General features: G+C 37.9%; 4 protein-coding genes, 1 long non-coding RNA gene and 1 pseudogene across 6 annotated transcripts; 2 read left to right on the forward strand and 4 right to left on the reverse strand.

Annotated features, from left to right (window-relative positions):
- LOC18769175 (lachrymatory-factor synthase) lies at positions 102-1,041 on the forward strand. The gene has a single exon (XM_020568316.1). It carries the CDS (start codon positions 206-208, stop codon positions 830-832), a length of 627 nt encoding a protein of 208 aa, XP_020423905.1. The 5' UTR covers positions 102-205; the 3' UTR covers positions 833-1,041.
- On the reverse strand, positions 1,669-4,390 carry LOC109950273. The gene is made up of 5 exons (XR_002272593.1): positions 4,048-4,390; positions 3,416-3,526; positions 2,707-2,822; positions 2,526-2,599; positions 1,669-2,018 (listed from the first exon to the last, which is right to left on the reverse strand). It is a non-coding gene; the product is annotated as an uncharacterized LOC109950273 (long non-coding RNA).
- On the reverse strand, positions 5,671-7,562 carry LOC18769706. The gene has a single exon (XM_020567688.1). It carries the CDS (start codon positions 7,329-7,331, stop codon positions 6,198-6,200), a length of 1,134 nt encoding a protein of 377 aa, XP_020423277.1. The 5' UTR covers positions 7,332-7,562; the 3' UTR covers positions 5,671-6,197.
- Positions 9,100-16,838, reverse strand: LOC18770744 (cell division cycle protein 27 homolog B). Its single transcript, XM_007203722.2, has 16 exons — positions 16,633-16,838; positions 15,846-15,918; positions 15,597-15,706; positions 15,352-15,398; positions 14,645-14,742; positions 14,075-14,379; positions 13,310-13,462; positions 12,426-12,639; positions 11,979-12,205; positions 11,831-11,896; positions 11,103-11,222; positions 10,594-10,670; positions 10,366-10,485; positions 10,032-10,251; positions 9,643-9,924; positions 9,100-9,540 (listed from the first exon to the last, which is right to left on the reverse strand). The coding sequence occupies exons 1-16, from the start codon at positions 16,735-16,737 to the stop codon at positions 9,493-9,495; spliced, it is 2,265 nt and encodes a 754-aa protein (XP_007203784.1). The 5' UTR covers positions 16,738-16,838; the 3' UTR covers positions 9,100-9,492.
- LOC18770814 (protein phosphatase 1 regulatory subunit pprA) lies at positions 17,667-20,184 on the forward strand. 2 transcript variants are annotated; one of them, XM_020569187.1, is made up of 7 exons: positions 17,667-18,039; positions 18,137-18,367; positions 18,486-18,632; positions 18,729-18,871; positions 18,962-19,076; positions 19,638-19,789; positions 19,898-20,184. In XM_020569187.1, exons 1-6 carry the CDS (start codon positions 17,737-17,739, stop codon positions 19,716-19,718), a joined length of 1,020 nt encoding a protein of 339 aa, XP_020424776.1. In that variant the 5' UTR covers positions 17,667-17,736; the 3' UTR covers positions 19,719-19,789; positions 19,898-20,184. The 2 variants fall into 2 exon arrangements, with proteins under 2 accessions (XP_020424776.1, XP_007202248.2); XM_007202186.2 differs by having other exon boundaries at positions 19,638-19,785.
- On the reverse strand, positions 20,371-22,336 carry LOC18769327 (annotated as a pseudogene).

Here is a 22,349-nt window from a genome sequence, read left to right on the forward strand (position 1 = left end):
AAACTGGGGGGCCCTTGTTACAAGGTTCCAACTTACAAGAGATATCTCATTGTCATATTTCTATTTACAGAGGAGCTGGCAACCACTAGCAATGAATTTTGTGTGTGGTGTAAACTATGATAGTACTACTGCAGGACTGTTATGTGCAAATTGAAAATGATGTTTTGGTCCCCTTCCATGATCTTCAACTTCTACCACATCTTAGATGTTAGGACATCCTTGCAAAAGGAAAAGGGAAAAAACAAAAACATTCATTGTTAGCTTTCTTTCTTGTGTTGTGGTCTTGGAGACTTGGGAGTTCTTGCAAAACAGAATGGCGAATGAGAAACAATTGAAATGGGAAGGCAAGGCTAGTGCGGAGCTCAATGGCCCAGAAGCAGAACAAGTGTGGCCTCTTTTGGAGGACTTCTTTGGCCTGCACAAGTGGTTCCCAACTCTCACAACTTGCCTTGGTGTTGAAGGCATATCAGGGCAACCCGGTTGTGTGCGCTACTGCGCTGGGTTCAAGACTCCTGTTGACCATAAGAGAGAGCAAGACCAAGACCAAGAGAAGGTGAATTGGACCAAGCAGAAGCTGCTTTCTATAGACCCAGCACAACTGATATTTAGCTATTCTATTATAGATGGGAATGTTGGGTTCAACTCATACATTTCAACTGTGCAAGTGGTTCCAAAGGAAGGTGGCTGCAGCATCGTGTGGAAGTATGAAGTTGAACCCGTGGAGGGGTGGAAAATGGAGGATCTGGACATGTTTATTGGCACAGGCTTGCAAGTCATGGCTAGCAGAATGGAAGCCTCTCTCCAACTCCAAGTTGGGCCACTGGAACCATAGAGTCATAACTTGTCTTGCTGTCCCTTGTTGGTGTGACTTTATTTCTCTTGGCTCAGCATTAATATTGTTGCAGAAAAGGTGTTATGTGTGTTTTTCTGTGTCTGTTTTCTTCTTCTTCTTTTTTATTTATTTATTTAAATTTAAAGATATGTATGTCGATCCATCAACTATGTAAAATCCTGCAGTAAATTTTATTTCCTTTTGATATCTTTGGATAGGAATTAGAATAGAAGAAAACATGTGGGTGTGGCTTGTGTTGTTCATAAATTATAATTTCCTTTTATGTCTGAATCAAAATTTTCTTTTTAAATTTTCACTATTTCTCAGCCATTATATTCAATCGAAGTGGGAAAACAGAAAATTGGAAGACTTACCAAAGACAAAGGTTAATGAAGAAGTGGGTTTGTATTAATATGGGATAAGAGTTGAAGAAAGTGTGTTAGCTCCATCAGTCCCAGTGCTTCTCAATAATGTTGGTAATATCAAGTTTATTGCAGCTTCTATGTGACTTACCAAATTGCCTGTTGTAATTTGGAGGAAGTAAACCAAATGTCTGTATGAAAACAGAAGAAAAAAACTCTCTAGTAGTATTTTCAGCGAATATGCGACAGTTAGGCTTTTTAACAGCGGTTTTCGTCCTCTAGCAGCGGTGTCTGTACTTTTTTTGACGGTTTATATCTTGGGTCTTAAACATCTTTAGTCGCGGTAAAAGTCGTCGCTAAGCGTTTCTAAAGACCTCTTTCACAGCGTTCTTGATAACCGCCGCAAAAAGTTGGAAAATAATTATAATCCTCTCTCACGCAGGAAACTGGGAGGCGCAAATGAAAAGATAAAAATAAAAACCTCCTTTTTAATATCTTTTATGTATATAAACATATTACATGATAACATTACTAAACGTTTATTAATTGGATACATGAAAATGCCTGTATGGGATTGGAAAGAAATTCAGTGCAAGTTTCTCATGCCATCCACAGTACAGATGACTCCCACCGACATGCCAGCAACTTCTTGCCTGTTATCATTGCTCAATCCTTCTTTGAGATGGTCTCTCTTAGAAATTCCACACCAATAAAAGTCAGAGCTGAAACTGGATTATTCTTAATCCTAGGAATGCTACCTCTGAGCAACCTCCTGTGCATCGTCAGCCATCCTTATGCTACTTTGCATATAACAGCCATTGTACCTAAAGTTCACAACAAACATTAGACGGAAACTGTAAAATCGTTCTTCTATCACATCTAACTTTCATCCCATGAGTTTGAAATATATATCAGGTCGAAAGGAAAGCTCAGTTTGAAATAACAATCAACACAAACTTTACCAAAGTACATATTTTCTGACTATAGCCCATCAATTATGTACCCAATATTTAAAATATTCTTATCTGGCTATGAGATTCAACCAAAATGGTGGGAAAAGGTGCATTATTGATAAAACAACTACAGCATTGTAAAATCCCCTCAATAATCACAAAGGATAAATGGTGTTTGTGTCTGTGGACCAAGGTGGTCAACATTCACATACACAACAGCTGACACAATACGAATGCCAAGCCTTGCTCGGATAACATTAAGTACTCTAACAACACAACATGATGCTTGCAACAAATTTTTTTTTTCCTACACTAATAACTAAAAGTTATATGAAAGTAAAAATAATAAAAATTAAAAACCACATATAGAACTGATACCTCAAGGTTGATCCCTGTACTTGCAATCTTGTTTTGATCACATCGAAGGCACCGGTAAGATATTTGCATAATGCCTGACCAATTCGAAGCAAGTATAAATTACCCTACAGAAAATGCTGAATGCAATTATACAAGACTTAAACCAGCACCAAGTAGGACAAAGTTTAAGCAAGGTACATACCACCAGACAATCCTCCCAGAATGAGTCTCTCAACAGAACTATCAATATGGAAATTGGGATTGCCTGTGGATTTTTACTTCCCATACTGCTGCAAAATTTCAAGCCTTCATAATAACCTGCATACCAGAAATAAGAACCAGAATAAGTTAAAAGCAACAGAATAATGACAACTAAATCATTTAGAGGCCAAAATCCTAACTGCCTATTATTTGCCAATCATAAAAGAAAGTATGTCTGAACTACTGTACTCATGGTGTAACTGGATTGCATGTAGTACAAACTCAAACTAAGTTAACTTCTCTTTTCTTATAAGAAACAGAGCTCTTATTAATGAAAATAGTGCTACAAGGACGATAAACGAGATGTCCATCTAAATACTGTTAGCATCCTCAATCTCAAACGCAATTTACAATAAGATCAAACTAAGAATTCAGAGGTCAAGACTCTTAATTGCCTGATCTCCATCATAATGAAAATAGGGAGAAGAGGGAAGGAGGAGGAGGGAACACCATACATTTGGATACCAGGCTTCATAGGTAAGCTAGCCTTAAGCAGGAAAATAAAATGCCATATCCAATACTTGAAATTTTACTTGAAATTTTACTTTCTTACATACAATTTATATGAAGTTAAAAGCCATCCAACAAAAAATTGACCTTTATTACACATTAGTCATGAATGCTACATCTACAACATCTTTACTCTATACCTGACTTGCACAAAGAATAACTTGCTCTGAATATGTGTCTTTACGGTGCCAACCTGATGCATCATTCCTTCCCCACATGCCCCAGCAATAGCCCGAGAAACTCCTTCTAAACTACATTGACAGATTAAAAAGTCAATTACCAACTTTCCACTTCCACAGATATTTGAAAATTCTACTAATCAAAACATTACAACCGAATAACCAAACAAAATTTTTATACACATTGTCATATACAATTATACGTTCACTAAATATCAAAATCCTTGAGTTCTTTTATTTCCCAACAACATTTTTTCATAATTAAACAGAATATTTCCTTTGATTTCTAACGCTGACTGAATTAGTTTCTTTATTACTGAAAATTTGAAAAATAAAAATTGGGTTTTAAGTTGCTTCAAATTCCAAACATGCGTAGTTAAACCTATCATTAAAATTCAATGGATGCATTTAGCTAGAAGATTAAAGTTTTAATCTTTCATTATAAGTTTCACTGCTTGATGTCTTCCAACGATCCTAAAATGTCAGAATCAAAATTTTCTTTTTACTTTTTAAAAATTCTCTCTGTTTCTAGGTCATAAGATTCCTATAATCGAAATTATTAAAGTGGGAAAATAGAGAATTGGAAGGCTTACCAAAGGAAAAAGATAATGAAAGCCATGATTTTTGATATGCCATGTAATTTGGGAAAAGCAGTCGCAGAGGGATTTTGATTTCGCCGTCGAATCGTCGATCGCACACCTCTCCCTTTCTCTCTCTCCCGATCAATCGTCGATTGGGCCTGTGGCGTCGATTGGGCCTCTGCCTCAGGAGACGAGTTTGGGGTGTAGCTTCTTGGACTTTGGAGCTGTTGGGGTTCTCTGTTGGGCTTTGTTTCTAATCCTTTCCTTGAATGAAATTTCAGCTGACAAAAAATAAAAATAAAATAAAAATGAATAATTACGATGTGTTTGGGATGTTGTTATTTCTTGAGGACCCAAATTAGAAAAACAAGGCAACAGGATTTATCCTAGTAGAAAATAGTTTTGACGTGAAAAACAGTGATCTCAATAGCACATTGATAGTGTGTGTAAGAAACTCCCTTACTATTGCTTATATTTTTTTAAAAAAGTTTAGCCAAGCACACCATAAATTAAAATTTTGCAACAATTTTAAATGAACAACCAAAATTGAGCTATGGGGTGAGCATCAATCATGCCAAACTCATCAAATCGGCGGATGAGAATTATAGTTACCGGGTTGGTTTGATTTTGACCCCAAAAAAAAAAAACCTATTGGTTCAGTTGCGATTTTGGGCCATGTTTAGTTAAATCATGTTCGAGGAAGAAATGATTTTTTTTTATTTTTAAAAAATTAAGTTGAAGGTAGAAGATGGATTACTCATGAAGAAAATTTATACCATCTAATCTTCACAAAATGGTAGAATAACAATATCTTATAACTAATCCCCCAAAATGGAAAATTATTCACCCCTATCTTCATTTCCTCCTTTAATATATCTTAGATTTAGTGACTTTTTCAATTTAATCAAATACTAGTTACTAAATATGGTCTTGATGATGGCACGTTGAACCAAACCGGCCTAAATTCAACCAAACCAGTGAATTATATTTTTATTTTTATATTCTTTTATTTTACACTTGTAGCACTTTCATTAGATAATTACTAGAGAAAGACGGCGATTTTGAAGTTTGATGGCACGTTGAATTCAAGAATCGAAAATGTGAAGGACCAAGAGAGAGCCACAGAGTCAAGGGGTTTAGAGTCTTTAGACCGAACAAGGACATTTCAGTATAACATAGTAGGAAGACTGACACTCTTCGTGTCCAGATTAAGTGGTAGATAGAGTTCATGGTTTTGATGATGAGAATGGTGTTTCTGTGGATGGCAATGGTGCTGATTTTGAAGCCAAAAGCAAAATCTTAGTAGAAGAGTCAAAAATCGCCATTAAACCTAAGGTAGAAACGAGTTCTGGAATTGGTGTTCACACAGGCACCTCAAGGATCGATAGCGTTTCAGAAACTACACAGGGGGGCAGTTCAGTTTCAGATTCTTAATAATAATAATAAAGGGTCATTTTTTTCATTAGCTTTACAAGTATTTCCACACGCAGAAGAAGTAGTAGCATTTCTTTTGGTCAATGACATTGTACAATCTAATTACGAATTGTTTTGCAAGTTGTTGACATGTTCTTTGCCTACAACATGAGAATTGGCGACGGTTTTGTGGTTGACTCTTGCAGGAAAAAAGGATGTATGTACATTAAAACTCACTTTTGAAATTGTCACAAAAATTTTGGTACAAATCTATATGCAGATACACAGCTTTATATAAACCCTCCTTGCAAAGGAAAAACTTACATTGTTAGCTTTCTTTCTTGTGAGCAATTTGTGTTGTGGTCTTGAAGACTTGGAGTTCTTGCGAACCAGAATGGCAAATGAGAAACAATTGAAATGGGAAGGCAAGGGCAAAGCTAGTGAAGAGCTAATAAGCTAGCTGTCACTCTTTTTTAAGGGATTAGAGAAATTAGTAACTGGAGCCACAATAACACTAAGCAGATGCGCTTCCTAGAGAAGCAGTCGGGCCCTGTTACAACTTTCTTACAAAGATTAATAGAAGGAAACACGAGTGCCCAAAAGAAAATACCTCAAAAACAATCATGGCCTTTCTATATCCTTTCCTTCCATGCGCTTCCCAAGAAAATATAAACTCTTCCTGCAAGTTACAAGCATTCATCAAATGCCAGTGCCAGCTAAAAATATTCAAATCGCATTAGGATGGCTCTTCATTGGTCAAGTTCATTTGCATAAGGAACTACAAATTTTTCAGCAAACTTCTGTTCGGTATACTTGCAGATTGTGCTCAAGTTAGGTATTTTCCCAAGTAGATTTCTCTTTTCCAGGTTCTCTATAACTTGTAGTCGTGGTTTCAGCCTGTGCTCAACGCTACAAATAAGCAATTCAGGGTGAATAACTAGAAATGAGATATCAACCTTGCCAGAGCTAAGCAGCATTTCTATTGCCTCCTTAATCTTCTTCTCAGACGTAGCAAACACCTGGGGAGCCCTCCTAAACACCACCAAGATATCGTTTTCCGAAAACCCCAAACTCTGGAAGAGCTTCACCTTCAGTTCCCAGGTCTCCAAAGTCATCGAACTCATGATCCGAATAGCGTATAGGAACATCTTGGACTTCCTATCAAAACCCATTTCATCAACCCTTTTAACAAAACCCATAATGCTCTCCTGCTTATGCAGAAAGAATCTCGGAAAAAGAAAAATGTATTTGACAATCTGCGACGAAGTTATACCCAAACTCTTTAAAACCTCAATATTGGGCATCAATGTCTTCTCCAAGTCATATTTGAGATACCAAGCAGATAACTTTAAAACCTTAAGCACATCTGCATTAGAACCCAGAATGTTCTTCAACACTAAAATAGCAGGGCCAAGCCCTTTATCGACACTCCGCCTTAAAATCCAGGGGTCTGAGGATATAAGATCGGCGATGTCGGAGTCTGAAAAGCCAGAGTCTTGCAAAAGTTTGATTTTGGGTTTGATGGCCGTGTCAAGATTGGCACGAAGAATCCCCGGGACCCTTTTAACTACTTCCTCCAGATGGATTTTGGAGAAACCGCTTTCCTTGAGAAATGAAAGCACCGAATCCGATTCTGGGGTACTTCGAAGAAAAGCAATGGTTGATGAGGCTTTTAAAGCGGCTTCTGGGGAAAACTGGTGCTGGTTGATTAGATATTCAGCTACTGCTACTTTGGGCTTTGATTTTGATTTTGACCTTTTGGGATCGGAGGAAGAGTAAAACAAGAGAGATATTGAGTGGTAAAGAGGAGGCCTGTGAAGCTGGACCGAGCTTCTCAGAGAGAATGAGAGTGAGATTAGCCTTTTGTTCATCTGGGTTATCATATTTTTCAGGGTTTTGGTTGGTGAGCTTTTAGCAGTGATTTCTACATGAAAATTGAATACAGAGAAATTGGTTTTGAAATATGAACTTGCCTGTGATTATGAATTGGGGGACTCAATTGCAGAATGAACAACTTCCAGGAAAGAATTGGTCATCCAAGCTCTGTGTTCTGTACCCTCAGGTCTGCTTGCTTTTGGATGTAACATTTTGAAGTTATGAAAGTTGACGCCCAAATCCCGCTCGTTAGGGCTTTTCAACCCTAAGGGCCCCCCCCTTTTTTTTTTTTTTTTTTGGGTCGTGAACAATTTAAGTTCATTTAAACACCAAAAATGGGAAACAAACAAACAAAGAAAACAAAAGCCGAAAAGGCCAAGAACAAAAATAAAACACCACAAACACAAAGAAGATTATACTAGAACAAGTACAGTCTAGTATAATAATCTTCCACATCACAATTGCTTCATGAGAAAGGAGGCTTCGGAATGGGAAATCAATTGCTTTACTATATTTTGTAAGTCCAGACATGGAAAGTCATGACCATTTTGTACTCATTAACAATTTAGAATTAGAATATCATTAAATGTAATTTTTTAAAATTTGATTTCATATATGGGTATAATTGAAAAATTAAACAAACTTTGTTTTTCATTCCTATACAAACCAAACATGGGAAAAGAAATAAAGTGGTATTTCCTAGTTGCATTACAAAACATGAGAAATGAATTTTATATTTCCTGTCTCTTAAAGAAAGACATGAAAAATTATTTCCTATCAAATATTTTCTGCGAACCAAACATGGGCTAAGGATTTATTGTCTTATCAAGTCATGGAAACCATTTGAAAAAAAAAAAAAAAAACCATGAACTCAAAGTTGTTTGCAAATTGTTAGAGTTCTAGCTCTTGTAGCTCAAACATTAGATTGGTGGTTTGTCAAAAATCTTAACACATTGCATTGGTGGTACTACATATGTGAGTTTCAATTTATTTTATATATTTAAGAAAAATTGAATTGAATTGATTTCAATAATTAAAAGTACGAAATCCTGCTAACGGCTCTAGCCTAGTGAAAGAAGGCATTAACTTGCATACTAGAGGTCTCATGTTCGAATCCCCACAACATCTTAGTTGTGTGTGAGAAATTTCCCTCCCAGGATGGCTTGTGTTGTTTATAATTCCCTAATATGCCATAATCAAATTTATTTTTATATCTTTTTAAATTTTCATTATTTATGTGCCATAATATCCAATTGAATTGGGAAAACAGAGAATTGGAAGTCTTACCAAAGATAAGGTTAATGAATTGGTGGGTTTGTAGTAAAATGGGACAAGAGTTGAAGAAAGTTTGTGAGCTCCCATGAATTCCATGAGCTCCATTCCTTCTCAATGATTGAAGTGTTACATTAGTGCAATAAGTTTAAGTAAATTTAGGTTTTAGTCACAAAAAAACTTTCATTTTTGGAAAACAAACAGAAAAACACAGAGAATATGCGACAGTTAGGCTTTTTAGTTCCGGTTCATGTACTTTTCTTGATGATATAAATGCCTCGTTCGATTAAATTTCTTTAGCCGCGGAGAAAACCGTCACTAACTGCAGCCACCCTTTTGCAGCGGATATATTTAACCGTTGCTAAAGATTGGAAAATTATTTAAATCTTTCCTTCCATTTGGAACTCTTGGATTTTGGGAGGCGCAAAAGATAAAAAAGCTCATTTTCAATATCTTTATCGCATCAAACTTTCAGGTATAGATTATGCTGTAACATAAAACCGATGAAGAAAGTGGAGACTCGTATTAATGGATGTAATAGGGCAAATTAATTATGAATTTTTACAATTTGTGTCAGAGCCAAGCAAATTACAATTATAAACATTATAGTTCAAGTTAATCATACAATAAGTTTTTTCTCAACATCATGATACAACTACCCGTACAAGTATGGCCGCTAATAGCACTTGTGTCACTTCATGCCCTCTGTATGTGAATCACCTACAAAACTGAGGTCAGTTTCTACAATATGCAGACTGGATGTGGTGCCCGAACAAACAGCAGAGTCTCACGAACTAGGCTATTCATACACCTTCGAAAGCACAAGCAGACCACTACTCGGGGCCAAATCTTCTCAGCCGCTGAAATTCAAAAACAAGTAACTTCTCATTCGTAGATCTACACGTCGTCATCTTCATCTGGTACATGTAACTTCTCAATGGCAGCCTGTTGGAACATAAAGAGATGATAAGGGATGAGCAGAGCAAAATTCTTTTGCTCCCTAGGAGCAAGATACAACTGAAAGAATAAGAAGTATGCCCAAATTACCTTAATGGTAGCAACATCGGTTGCTGACGGCTTCAAATCCAAGGCAAAACCAAAATGAAGCATTGCTTTCTCATGCATGTTACGTCGCTTATAGATCTTACCCATCAACGCATACACACTGCTTTCACGAGGAGAATATTCTTTAACCTCCTCTAACACTGCTAAAGCTTCATCAAATCTTTCTAAACTCATTAGTATGTTAGCCTTCTGATACATGGGAAGTGGATTCTTCTTATCTGCTATAATAGCCTTGTCCATTATCACTAACGCTTCTTCACTTCTCTGTCATATGATTTAAACACATTCCAGATAATAGTAATTAAAAAAAGGTTAGTAAATAAACAAACTTCCTGAAGTCATAATGTTAAAATGGATATAGGGAATGCGACCTTTAAAGCATGCAATGCTTGGCCAAGGTAAGTCATAATAATAGAAGAACGAGGATTTATTTGGAAAGCCGTCCGGAAGTGATGCTCGGCGAACTCAAACTTCTCTTGGCGATGATATACCATTCCAAGCCCATACCAGGAGTTATAATGCCTTGCATCAACACGAAGTGCACTCTGATAGCTCTTTATTCCATTCTCAAAATCCTCTAGAGCTACATATCTGCAGATAAGGATAATTGAAGACAATATCAGCCATCAAAATCAGAAACCACATCCAGGAGAATTTCAATTTTACGGATTAAATGATTAAAGGAAGAAAATGGCTGTCTCGTACTCATGACCACAAAGGGTATGTGCATATGTGAATCTTGAATTAAGTTGAACAGCTCGCTGGAAATTCTTGAGAGCAGTTTCATGGTCTTTCTGCAAGCTATAACAATTTCCCATGGCAACCCTGCAATCCCATTCAATAAGAAAGATGCAAGGAACAATGATCAACATGTTGAAATGAAAACGGAGATTAGAATGCCATGTATTATTTCAAAAACTGTGATATAGCTACCAAGATTGAGGAGCTACGCGGTCGGTTGCTATCAGTTCCTGAGCCAGGTAACTTAACTTCATGTCTTCCTTCACATGCTGCAAAGAGTAAGATTAATTTTCAGGGAAGCAATTAAACATTAAGCACCTAGAAAACTAACAAACACATGGATAAAGATTAAGAAACCTATTTCTAGAGAAAAGAAAATCAGGGCTTGCAGAACAAAAACAAGGCCATCTGTAGGTACAGAGAAAAAACTACAGAGTGTAACAATGAATGAAGCACCAAGCTTCATTCAGAATGATTGGCCGGAGTAAACCAACCATGTAATAGATACGATAAATCGTCTTAAACACACGACCTCTTTCTAACCATAGTGCGAATATTGTTTTATTTGAAGATAGATAATACATCTCAGCAGAATTAGCAGGAGTAACCCCACAGGCCATGTTATGTATAATGATAGTATCCTCTGGAAATAAGAAAAAAAACTATTTTCAATTTTGCAATACATCATTATGGGGACTCACATAGAGAACTGTGGAATATATATCCATTCCTTCTAAACTGTAAGGTGATGCTTGACGGGCAAGACTGAAGGCCCGATCAGCTTCTGCATATTCTAGCAGTTCACAATAAGCTTTTCCAACCTGCAGTTGAGGAATGCCAAAATAGTCAATTATATGCAGGTATTAAAATGTGCTGGGAAAAACCATTAAGGGAGCAGTTGCAAGGAATGTGAGTTGGTCTGCATGGAAATATTGAGAACAAAGGTTTAGGTATCTACAAATCATGGAGGAATAAATGAAGCAGAACAAAAGAGAGAACAAATTAAGTCCAAATAAATTCATCACCATTCTTATTTCTGGAGGGTTTTTATTTGTAAATTAGCATAAAAGACCAAACTATCAAAGATGAGATGAACATGTGACGAGAAATTAATCAGGTTCTGAACTGATGTCAATGAGATATTGAAAAAATAGAAAGATTTGTAAGAATGAAGTGAAAACAACCCTTCTTTATAAGGTCTAATGTGAAAAAATTATTTTCTAGTAGTGTTCCAAACTAGCTAACTAACTTATATAGACCTCCACCAAACAAATGTATCTCCTGCAATATCCCTAAATTGTGGAAGACTAACGACAGAAATGGTTGAATGGAATCTGTACTCAGTATAAGTATTCTCCAGTGCTGCATACAAGGTCATCAGAGCAGGAGACAATATAGAAATCCGGCCAAGAAGTTTTTAGACAACTACCTGGGAAAGTACCCAGCCTGTGTTGTAATGCTTGTATGGAAGTTTGAGATAGACATCCAGAGCATCCTGTGCAACACAGTCAATATTAGATAATTAAATACAACCTCAATTGAGGAAAAGAATATTACACTCAATAACCAAGTAGTACCTGACATCTGTACAAGCAGGAAAGTCTATAGCCCTCCCCAAGGGTTCTTAAAAGGCTCAATATTTCTGAAGCACCAGTGACAACTCTTGAAACATTCATAATACCCCCACTACCTGACAAGGTTGTTCCTTCTTGTTCAAGATATCTGTTATCACTAGAGGGAGTAAAACCAGAAGCTACTGCTGCAGTATTTGAACGGGAATCATCAAATGTCTCATTGCGCATCCCTAAACAGAACCCAAATTTAAATTTCACACGTATCAGCTGAAAAGCCATTGGACAGAGCAAACATCGAGGAATCAACAGTATCATAGAGCGGAAAATAACGTATTCGTATTAGCCAGGAAACATTACTGAGCTTAGATGAGCAAAGCAACTGAACAAACTTAAATCACTATCATGCAAATTTGTTGGTTCTCTATTAATAGAAAAGAGAAGATGCATCACCTTCATCAATATTTTCATTGGCCCATGGCTGTCCCTTACGATTTGCCAAGGAACGTGCCACAGAGCTCAGCTTGGAACTTCCAAGATATTTAGATGAATTGGTAGTTCCATTTCCGGCCGTCATTGAGGCACTTGCATTAGTGTTAGCCCCTGCTTCAGCAGCAAGTCTATTGCTCCGTCGGTTGCCAGAATCAAAAGACAACCTGCTTGAAATCTGAAAGGGGAAAACAATCTCAACAATTCATTGACCTCAATATGTCCAGGAAAACAAATGAAAATTCCACCAAATGATATACAGAGTTACTCAAGTGCAGAAATTCCAATTGCCATATCCACGATGGAAATATATAACTACAATAATGCAACCAAATCAATGAACCAAAGGCAACAACAACAGCACAACAAATAAATAACCTCAGCGTTAGCCCACATTAAACCTCTAAAACAAGGAAGGCATAGAAGTTAGGAACTACTGAGTAAGTGCTAACAAGCAACGATAAATAGCAAACTGGTCCCAAAGGACAAACTTACACAACAGCCCTTATGCAAACTTTGAAGAAGTCAGATTGAGTCAAAGACATTAGATTAGATATCATGATAACATGTGTGTTAAAAGAAATAAAGACCCTCCATGCATAAATTTCCCTCCAAGAAAACCAACAGGCCGCAGAAATCAGCCGTTTCACAACAAATTCCATGTTCAGTTCAGTTCATAAGCATGGTCCACAAATCTGAAGAAAAAAGTGTAAAGGCACATGCAATTTACACAACAATGAACTACCTTACATACACTTAGATAATTAATTTATGTTAGCAACAGTGGCATGAAGAATTATATCAATAGAAAGCAAGTTTATTTAAATTATGGATAAGTGGCCCTGTACCTTCCGCAGTTTTCCTTCATCAACAAACTTTCTTCTAGGGGCTTGAATGGTAGAGTTTACAGTTGATCTCGGAGAGCTATCAGTACCTGTGCTCATATTTGGGCCATTTGGCTGTACCATTCTACACAGAGCTGGTGGAGCAACACCTGACAACTGCAAACAGGGGCAGTAAGAGCAATGGTGACACAAAAAGAAAAGGATTTAGCTGATTTTTGTGTGTATATTTTGATTTTGACAAATACCAGTTTCAATGTTTTATTTCTGGTACAACTAAGTCTTATATAACTGAGTGATTATGCCCTAAACACTCTAGCATTGAATCTTTTAAGTTTGAGACCTTAATTTTAGAGACACAGGTGTTTTGTACATAACAGTAGCCAGCGGAATCGGATTTTCAAATTTATAATTCTTCTCTTACAACCCTAAACCCTAAACCATAATTCTTCTCTTACAACCCTAAGTCCTTAAGCCACAACTTTATAAATCCTAAAGCCCATTGCACATCCATTTGTAGGCAATATTTGCACCTATCCTACATCAGATGGTCTACTTTAGAATAATGACACAAACTTAAGAGTAAATTACCAAATGTTTTCTTTCAAAACAAAACCTAATTGAAGAGGTCTTCACCCATAATTGCAAACCAAAACAGATATCATATTATTCAAAACCAAGAGGAATATTGGGCAACGGAAGTAAGGAAAGAGATACAGCAATAAATGCAGGACTACTAGAACAAAAGTGGAGGAGATAACTTATATATACCTGCATGGGCATTGGTGAAGGAGTGTTATAGAAAGATAGGCTAGAACTGCCATTCATAGGCTGACCAGAAGCTCCTCCCAAAATAACATGAGAATTTCCAGACACATCTCTTATGTTATTTCCTTGCATGTGCTTGAATTGTCTCTGACTAACATCTTCCGAGCTAAAATTCCTACCAGAAACTAAATTACAGTCCTCATTTAAGGTAAGTAAACTTTGTGAAGCTAATCCATGATGTAGATACTGCTTTTGTATGGAAAGAGAAGCAGCTTCACCAAAAACTACAGCTGCTTCTTCAGCGGAACCTGGAACAATGGAAATACAAAGCCTTAACTTAAATATGTATTGAAAGAGAAGCCTTGACTTATTCTCCAACTTGCAAATCAAGAGAAGGCTTCACTTTAGGATAAATATCCAGCTACAATTTTCCCATTTCAGGGTACATGGTTACATGCATCCAGATTGATATCTTAGCAAAATGATCAGTTGTTAGACAAAGAGGCATAATGATTAACGCAAAAGTGCTGCACTAAAAAGAATATGAAGTCATGTGTGTAACATTGTCCAGACCTAGCACGCACAGTTCTTCATATGCAGCCCACATAGAAGGATCTATAGTCAAAGCCTGTTTGAAGTGATGGATGGCACTTTTCCTTCTATCAGTATACCTAGAACAAAACAAATTACAAACAATAATATCATGAGAGGCATGCATCACATACAGAAAATTGACATAATCATACAATCCAGGCATGAAATAACTATAAGATGCAAAAAACAGGGATAATGAAGTAGTTGCAGGATGATAAGCTACAAATTCCATAGAATGGTAATAAACCTAAGTTAATACAACACAGCAAAGTCCTCTATTCTATCCCAAGAGACATGCAACCAGAGAGACGGAGGAACAACTTAGAAGAGGACATGAATCTGAAGAATTTCACAAGCACCACCTAAAGTTTACCTGACATTACTAGGACGAACTACATTCAAGCCTATCATACCCCAAAAGATATTTCTAGGAGGTACAACAACACTACCACTACTGTTCACCTCTCACAATTGAGTACAGCTTCTTAAAATCATAGGATTCTGTCAAAATACATCTTGTACTGGAATGCCCTTTTGCCTGACATCTTACTGAGATGGATCCCAATAAAGTGGTCCTTTAGAAAGTAAGTTTAGCCATCATCACAAGAAAGTCCCTTTCAAGAAACTTATAAAGTAGATATGCCTTTGGCTACATCCGCAGAAGCTCCAGAAGAAAGAAGACAAACCTGTAAATAAGCCCGAGAAGGTAATGACCAGCTGCACCGTTTGGAACCTGCAAAAATTATTAAAAGCAAGTCATCTGCTGTTTCGATCACATGATAATGTCTAAAGGGTATATGAGGTTCATTTCAATTCCTGTAGAAAACAATGAAACCCTGAAGAACATTGTGTTATATGAAGTAAGACTTCAACATGTAATATTGTAAATTTTAATTTAGACATAATGCTCCAAACAATTTGATTCTGATACCTCTGCACTAGGCTCATTAACAGGACATAATGCTGCCTCTGCTTCACTAAGAAGATCCATCTGAAAGCATGATATTGCAAACAAGTAGCGGGATTGAGCGACTTGTGTTCCTTCATAAAAATCAACAGAAAGAAGAGGAGAGGTCCATGTGATGAGAAACACTAACTAAAAACCTTAATTAAAAAGAACGAAAGAAACTACAAAAATAAAAATATACTCAAACAGTATATGAACTATGACATTGCCTACCCTTTAAAATATGATAAGCAGCATAAGCTTGATTGCTTTGCAAGTAACAGCCAGCTAACAATTGTAAATTTGTCTGCAATGGAACAACTTGTCAATGAGTCCATAAACAATTAACAAACTGAAAAAACAGCGCTACCCATTCAACCAGGAAATAAAAACGTCACCAACACAACTTCTTCCAATAGACAGTTCTAAATTTTAGAACGGGTACATTTCCTGTCAACTTTCAAAAGTGGCATAACCAATCTGATTAATTCTATCAAAAAAGTGGCACTGTGGAAAGTAAACCACATTAAGAAACCCCATTTTCAAAATACCCACAGCTTCATGCTTCATTGTAAAAAGAATATTACCAAAACAATTCGCAGTCCAGAGCTCCAATAATTTAAAGCTAATAGCAAAGCAAAGAACTAATTCAACTACATAATTACTTATCCTCAAAGAAAAACATTTTATTCCAGAAAAATAATAATGTGAACCCCGGGTAAATATAAATGTTCGAGAGATTCTAAACCCCTAAAACCCTAGATTTCAAATACAGAACACTGAATTACTCAGGTATAACCGTATAAGTAAAATCTTAACGAAGTCGTTGGTTAAGTAACACGAAGCATCGATCATGATGATAAAAGCGGTAATGTTCCCCAGGGTCGCCGTGAAGCACTAGCAGAAGAGAAAATTCCATTTCGAATTTTCCATCTTCGTTTTTCCTTTCCTGGGATTTCTCGGTAACCAAACAAACAGGCAATAAAAGAAAAAGAGTAAAGAGTAGGTGGAGAAAAGGTACCTCGGATGGGTACTCGGCACAGAGTCTTTCGCAGAGGAAAATGGCGTTTCGGTACATGAAATCGCGAAGACTGTGCTGAACACAGTCTCTGAGTATGGCTTCCATGGCTGCTTTGATTTGGTGAGAGGGAGAGAGAGAGATGGTGAGGGGTTTTGGTTTTGGTTTTGGGTTTCAAAATCAGGGCGGCACGTGTGATCTCCCATTTCAAATCACGCGTCAGGTGACATTTATTTATTTATGGTTTAAAATCACGTACCACAAAACAAAATTGGATTTTTATATGACGCATTAACTCCATTGACAAAAATAAAGAAAATTACGATAAGGCTGCAACGGTTAGGAGCAAGAAGACCAACAAAACAAAACAAAACAAAATTTTATTTTGTTTCATGAATAAGATTAATCGGATACTTGTTATTCTATTTGTTTGATCGTAATTGAATCACCAATTTGGATTTTAAGTAGTTAACTTATATTAAATTACAATTCACTTTTTTCGATCTTCATTTTGGAGAGCTTTATTTTGTAAACTTCCTATTTTGATGACTTCTCTATCTTCATCATCTCTAGCATTACGATCTTGAATTCAGGTAGATTAAACCAATTTCTATCTCATCATTTATGGTGCCCTAACTGTACTCTACATGATAAAATTATAAATTTGAACAACTAACTCTTTGTTTAATGATTAACTAGCCTTTAGTCTAGTGGTATTTGTCTCTACTTAATTAGAAGATGTCTCATGTTAGATTTACATAAATGATCATAACGATTCATATTTGTGACTAGCCTTATTGTGAGTGTATGAATCTATTGTGAAAATATATTATAAATATCTTATATTTGTCAAAAACTCTTTATTTAGTGATATTTTTATTTTTTAAATCGAATAAGGTTCTTATTTTAAATCTTCCCGTTAATAAAAGAAGATACCGTACGGCACCAAAAAGAGAAAACAAAAGGTTGAATATGTTCAATTGGTCCGGCCCATATGAACGGCCCAAAAGCTGGGGTGATACCTTAACCCGGGCTTAGAAGAAAAATAAAATGGGTAGGAAACAAAAACAAACGCAAAACGCTACCTCGTGAACACCTTTCACTTCAATGGACGACCAGACCGGAGCACCGCCACCGGCTCCGAATTCGGAAGGCTACGATGATCCGACAATGGAGGACGATCCTTCCTCGACGGTCCTCGATCTCACCAGCTTCCAACTCCACGATCTGGAGTCGATCGAGTTACCACCGACTCTAACCGAGTTAGACGTGACGGCGAACCGCCTCACCAGCTTGGACACTCGGATTGCAACCCTCTCGAGCCTTAAGAAACTCTCACTCCGCCAAAACCTCATTGAAGACGCCGCCGTTGAGCCGATCTCTCGTTGGGACGCTCTGTCCGGTATCGAGGTACTTCCTTTGTTTTCTTTTTTAATGAAATTAAAAGGTGATTTTCTTGGCGGTTTGTTTGGTTCCCGGGAAAATTAACAGTTGATATGGCCTGCAGGAGTTGGTGCTGAGGGATAATAAGCTAACGAAAATACCCGATGTTACCATATTCATCAAGCTTTTGGTTTTCGATGTTTCTTTCAACGAGATTACGTCGTTACATGGATTGTCCAAGGTCTCCAGCAAGCTCAAGGAGCTCTATGTTTCCAAAAATGAAGTTGCCAAGATTGAAGAGATTGACCACCTCCATGAGCTTCTAATTCTTGAGCTTGGTTCCAACAGATTACGGGTTAGTTTTCTTAACAGCAAAGTTTCAAGGAGCATCTGAAATTATGTACATGGCTGTATTGATAGTGTAGCAATTGGCATCCACCTTGTTATGATTGTATGCTGAAATGCCAAATCAGGTGATGGAGAATTTGCAGAACATGACACATTTACAAGAGCTGTGGCTTGGGCGGAATCGAATTAAGGTAGTGAATTTGTGTGGGCTGAAATGCATCAAGAAGATTAGCTTACAAAGCAATCGCTTAACTTCTATGACTGGATTCGAGGTACGGGGTGGCCGGTCCACTGTTGTTTCTTTGAGACAAACTCTCTAATGGATTGGTTGTATAAATATTGAAACTCACTTCCCGCTTCTTTTCCAGGAGTGTGTTGCTCTAGAGGAATTGTACTTGAGCCATAATGGTATTTCAAAAATGGAAGGCCTCTCAACCTTAGTCAACCTACATATCTTGGATGTATCAAACAATAAGCTAACGTCAGTGAATGGCATTGAAAACCTAACAATGTATGTGTTTTACCTCGTAGTCACTGTTCGTTTGATGTTGTTTTGTCTTTCATATTTGATTCTACCTTATAATGGGATTCTTGTTTATAGGTTAGAAGACCTGTGGCTTAATGACAACAGCATAGACTCAGTTGAAGGCATTGCTGAGGTTGTTGCTGGTTCAAGAGAGAAGCTCACTACCATTTATCTCGAGAATAATCCATGTGTATGGTTATCTGCAACCTGAAGGACCTAAAATATTTAAAGTTCTGGGATTTTATTCTTTCAGCATGCTTAGCTGCAGTTTAAGGAAGTTAAAATTAGCGTGTTCAGAAATGTGCAAGGTGGTATGTTAGAGTTCATGCAACTCTAATGCTTTGCTCACATAAGTATAGTGGTGAAATGTAGTAGCAATATTCTGATTGTTTGTTGAAAGTCCAATGTCTGGTAAAGAAAAGGAAAAATAGTGGCAATGAGATTCCGTAAGCATGAATTATCTGACATATACATGCTTATATCTTCTAGGGTTTCATGTCCAGTAGTACGATGAAGGCAGGACGATGGTACTCTGTTTCTATGAACTGGTATATGGTCAAAGAATATTGAAAGCAAATTTTTAGGTGGCAAAGAAGATTGGCAAATACTCTTTTACATATAAATATATATTGATTAGCTGTGCATCTTCCTTTTTGTTTTGTGTTGATAATTTTTTCTTAAGTATGTTGGCAGATGTATTTCATATGCTTTAAGATTTTCTATATATTGATTCTTGCATCTCCTATTCCAGGCGAAATCTCCAAACTATGCTGCTGCCTTGAGACAAATCTTCCCAAATATACAGCAAATTGATTGTCATATATTTGCTTAAAGGTTTCCATGGCTTCAGCTCTGTCAACATAATTTTCATGTGAGCACTGGAAATCCATAACTGCAATGTAGGTATTCTTTCTCAACTTTTTTTTTTTTAAATTCCCAGTGATTATAGTAGTGAGTGTCTTCTCAAAATGACTTATTTTTCGAGTTCTAATTCATGGATGTTGTTTGCAGGCAACCCTGTGGTTTGGGATACCAATTCATTCAGGATACTAATTAGGGACGCCCTATCTCAAAGGGGCAGGTGCTACGAAATAATGATCAATTGCAAAATCATGGATGGCTCAAGAACTCACTTGATGATTTAAAAACAAATTTGCGTTGTATTATGAAGTTCTCTGTTATTTAGATCACCCGGTTTTCCTTTTCCTCTTTCTTGCTAATTTTATGTGGCAGGTAATGTTTGAACTTTTTAATCCATTCATATATGACATGTTGATTGTGTCAGTTTTGGATGTTGAGAAGATGCGTCAATAGCTTTACTGCCTTACGACAGCTTCCTTTGCACAGGAACATCATTCCCAGCCAGTGAATGTAAGTATAAGTTTTGTCAGATTTTCGACGAATGGTTGAGCTTTGTATGGGTGAGAAACTGCAATAAGGAAAAAAAGGGAAGAAGCAGGGATAATAAATAAAAATTAAACAGATGCAATTCTAAAAATTTAACATCTAACAAAAAGAAGTATGAATCATTCACGATTAGCCATTCAAATACCATGGGTCGGATAACTCAAAAATAAATAAAGAAAAGAGGATCAAGAGCTTAGCCGATCGGAACAGCTTAGCGACCCCTTTCGAATCCAATACGGGTTCTGCTGGAGCCCCCTTGGTAGCCATCTCGCATTGAAGGCCCTGCACTTGCTCTCATTGCCCCTCCTGTTCCAACCTTTTCCTTGGCTTTCGTGCTCTGTTTCACCTCTGTCAAGAACCGGTCCAGACCAAATGGATCGGCTTCTTCAGCAGCATCTTTCTCAAACTCGACCGGTCGCCCTCTTGGACCTGCCCTCTCAGCAGCTCCTCCAAATCCTTTGTCAGGTTTGAAGCGATCAGTTTTCTTAATCTTATCCAACTGCTCATCAGCACCTCCGTACATTTCATTATCAACATCCTTCTTAGGCCTGTACAAGGTTGAGAGCGTAGGCGGAGCAGTGGACAAGCCCTTGTCATAAACGTTGTACTGGTCATCAGTGGCAAACCCAGATTCCATTCCTTTCTCCTGGTTGAACAGCCTCTGGTCATACATAACCTCTCCTCCTCTGCTTGCACCATCAGAAGCCATGCCGAGGGCAACTTTCTCACTGATATCCCGATCTCGGTCTCTTGTAATTTTACTTTTCTTCCCCATTGGTGCATCTTTGGGCTCCAACCTTCTCTCCCTTTCCCTTTCTCTTCGTCGCTCCTCACGGATCTTCTCCCGCTTCAACCTCCCTTCTCTTTCCTCTCTCGTCTCCTTCGGATAATCAGTCTCTTTTTCGCTTGTTGGACGCTCATAATCCCCTCCCGCATCATTGTCCATTGCTGTTCTGTTAGAAGGCATTGATGGAGGGGCTGCAGCACCCATTCTTTCGGAACGAGCCCTCTGAGCTAATATCCTCAAGTCCTGCTCCTTCTTTTCCTTCTCCTTCGTCAACATTTCCTCCTGAACTTTTTTTCTCATGGCAATTCCTTCTCTAGCCTTCTGCTCTGCTACATACAAAGCCTCATTAAGCTTTGCCAAATTATCAAGAAACGGACCACCAAGATCTTGAAGGATTTTCCCCTCGGCTGCAAGACGTTTGTCCAATGGGATCGTATACCCTTTCTGGTTCTTCCAATTTGAAATACAAGGTGGAATCTTCCAATCCTTCAGGTCTTTCACAGTCACCGGCCGTGGCGGGGAATGCATGACCGGCACAGGCGGGGACCTAGAAGGCCTCGGAACACGCTTATGCTTGAACTTAGGAGGCTCAAGTGGGTCCACAGGCATCTCCGCCATCCTGATAATCCTCGCCTTGGCACCAGAATTAAACGCCGCTGCCTTCTGCGATGACATGTACTTGATAATTTTCGAGCCAGTCGACTGCTTGGCTATATTTTTCGGCTGTGCAGTGCTCAATCTCACATTCACAATCTTCTCAAGCGCAGCTTTTGTTTCTGCTGTTGTTTCTTCAATCTCCTTCTGCAACTTCTCCTCTTTCTCATTCGCATCATCCATCTCCTCATCCTCATTCTTCAAAATTTTCGGCACAAGATCCTTGTGCTGTGAGTAGACAAGTTTTTTCGAGTTCTCGTTCTGCTTAACAATGGCATCATACCTGACATTCCCCCTGGCATTAACTGTAACCGGAAGTATGTTCGTACCGGGTTTGGACAACTTGTCCCTGCCCATGCCAAGAGGGTACTGAGCTATATGAATCTCAGGGAAAGCACCCCCCTCCCCAAACTCCTCCACCTTCCTAGGAACAAAGCCTTGACGGTTCAAGTAAGGAGGTACAGGCTTTGGCTTGACGACAGCAGCAGATCTTTGTGCCTCAGCAGAACCGAAGCGCTGCTTGAACCACGGATCATTCGAGTGGTCGTAAGAAGCCGTTGTGGTTGCTGCCGAGGCGGAAGGAGCCCTTTCAAAGCCGTCATGGTTGATGAACTC

Source organism: Prunus persica, chromosome G7 (genome assembly GCF_000346465.2).
Source record: "Prunus persica cultivar Lovell chromosome G7, Prunus_persica_NCBIv2, whole genome shotgun sequence".
NCBI lineage: Eukaryota > Viridiplantae > Streptophyta > Magnoliopsida > Rosales > Rosaceae > Prunus > Prunus persica.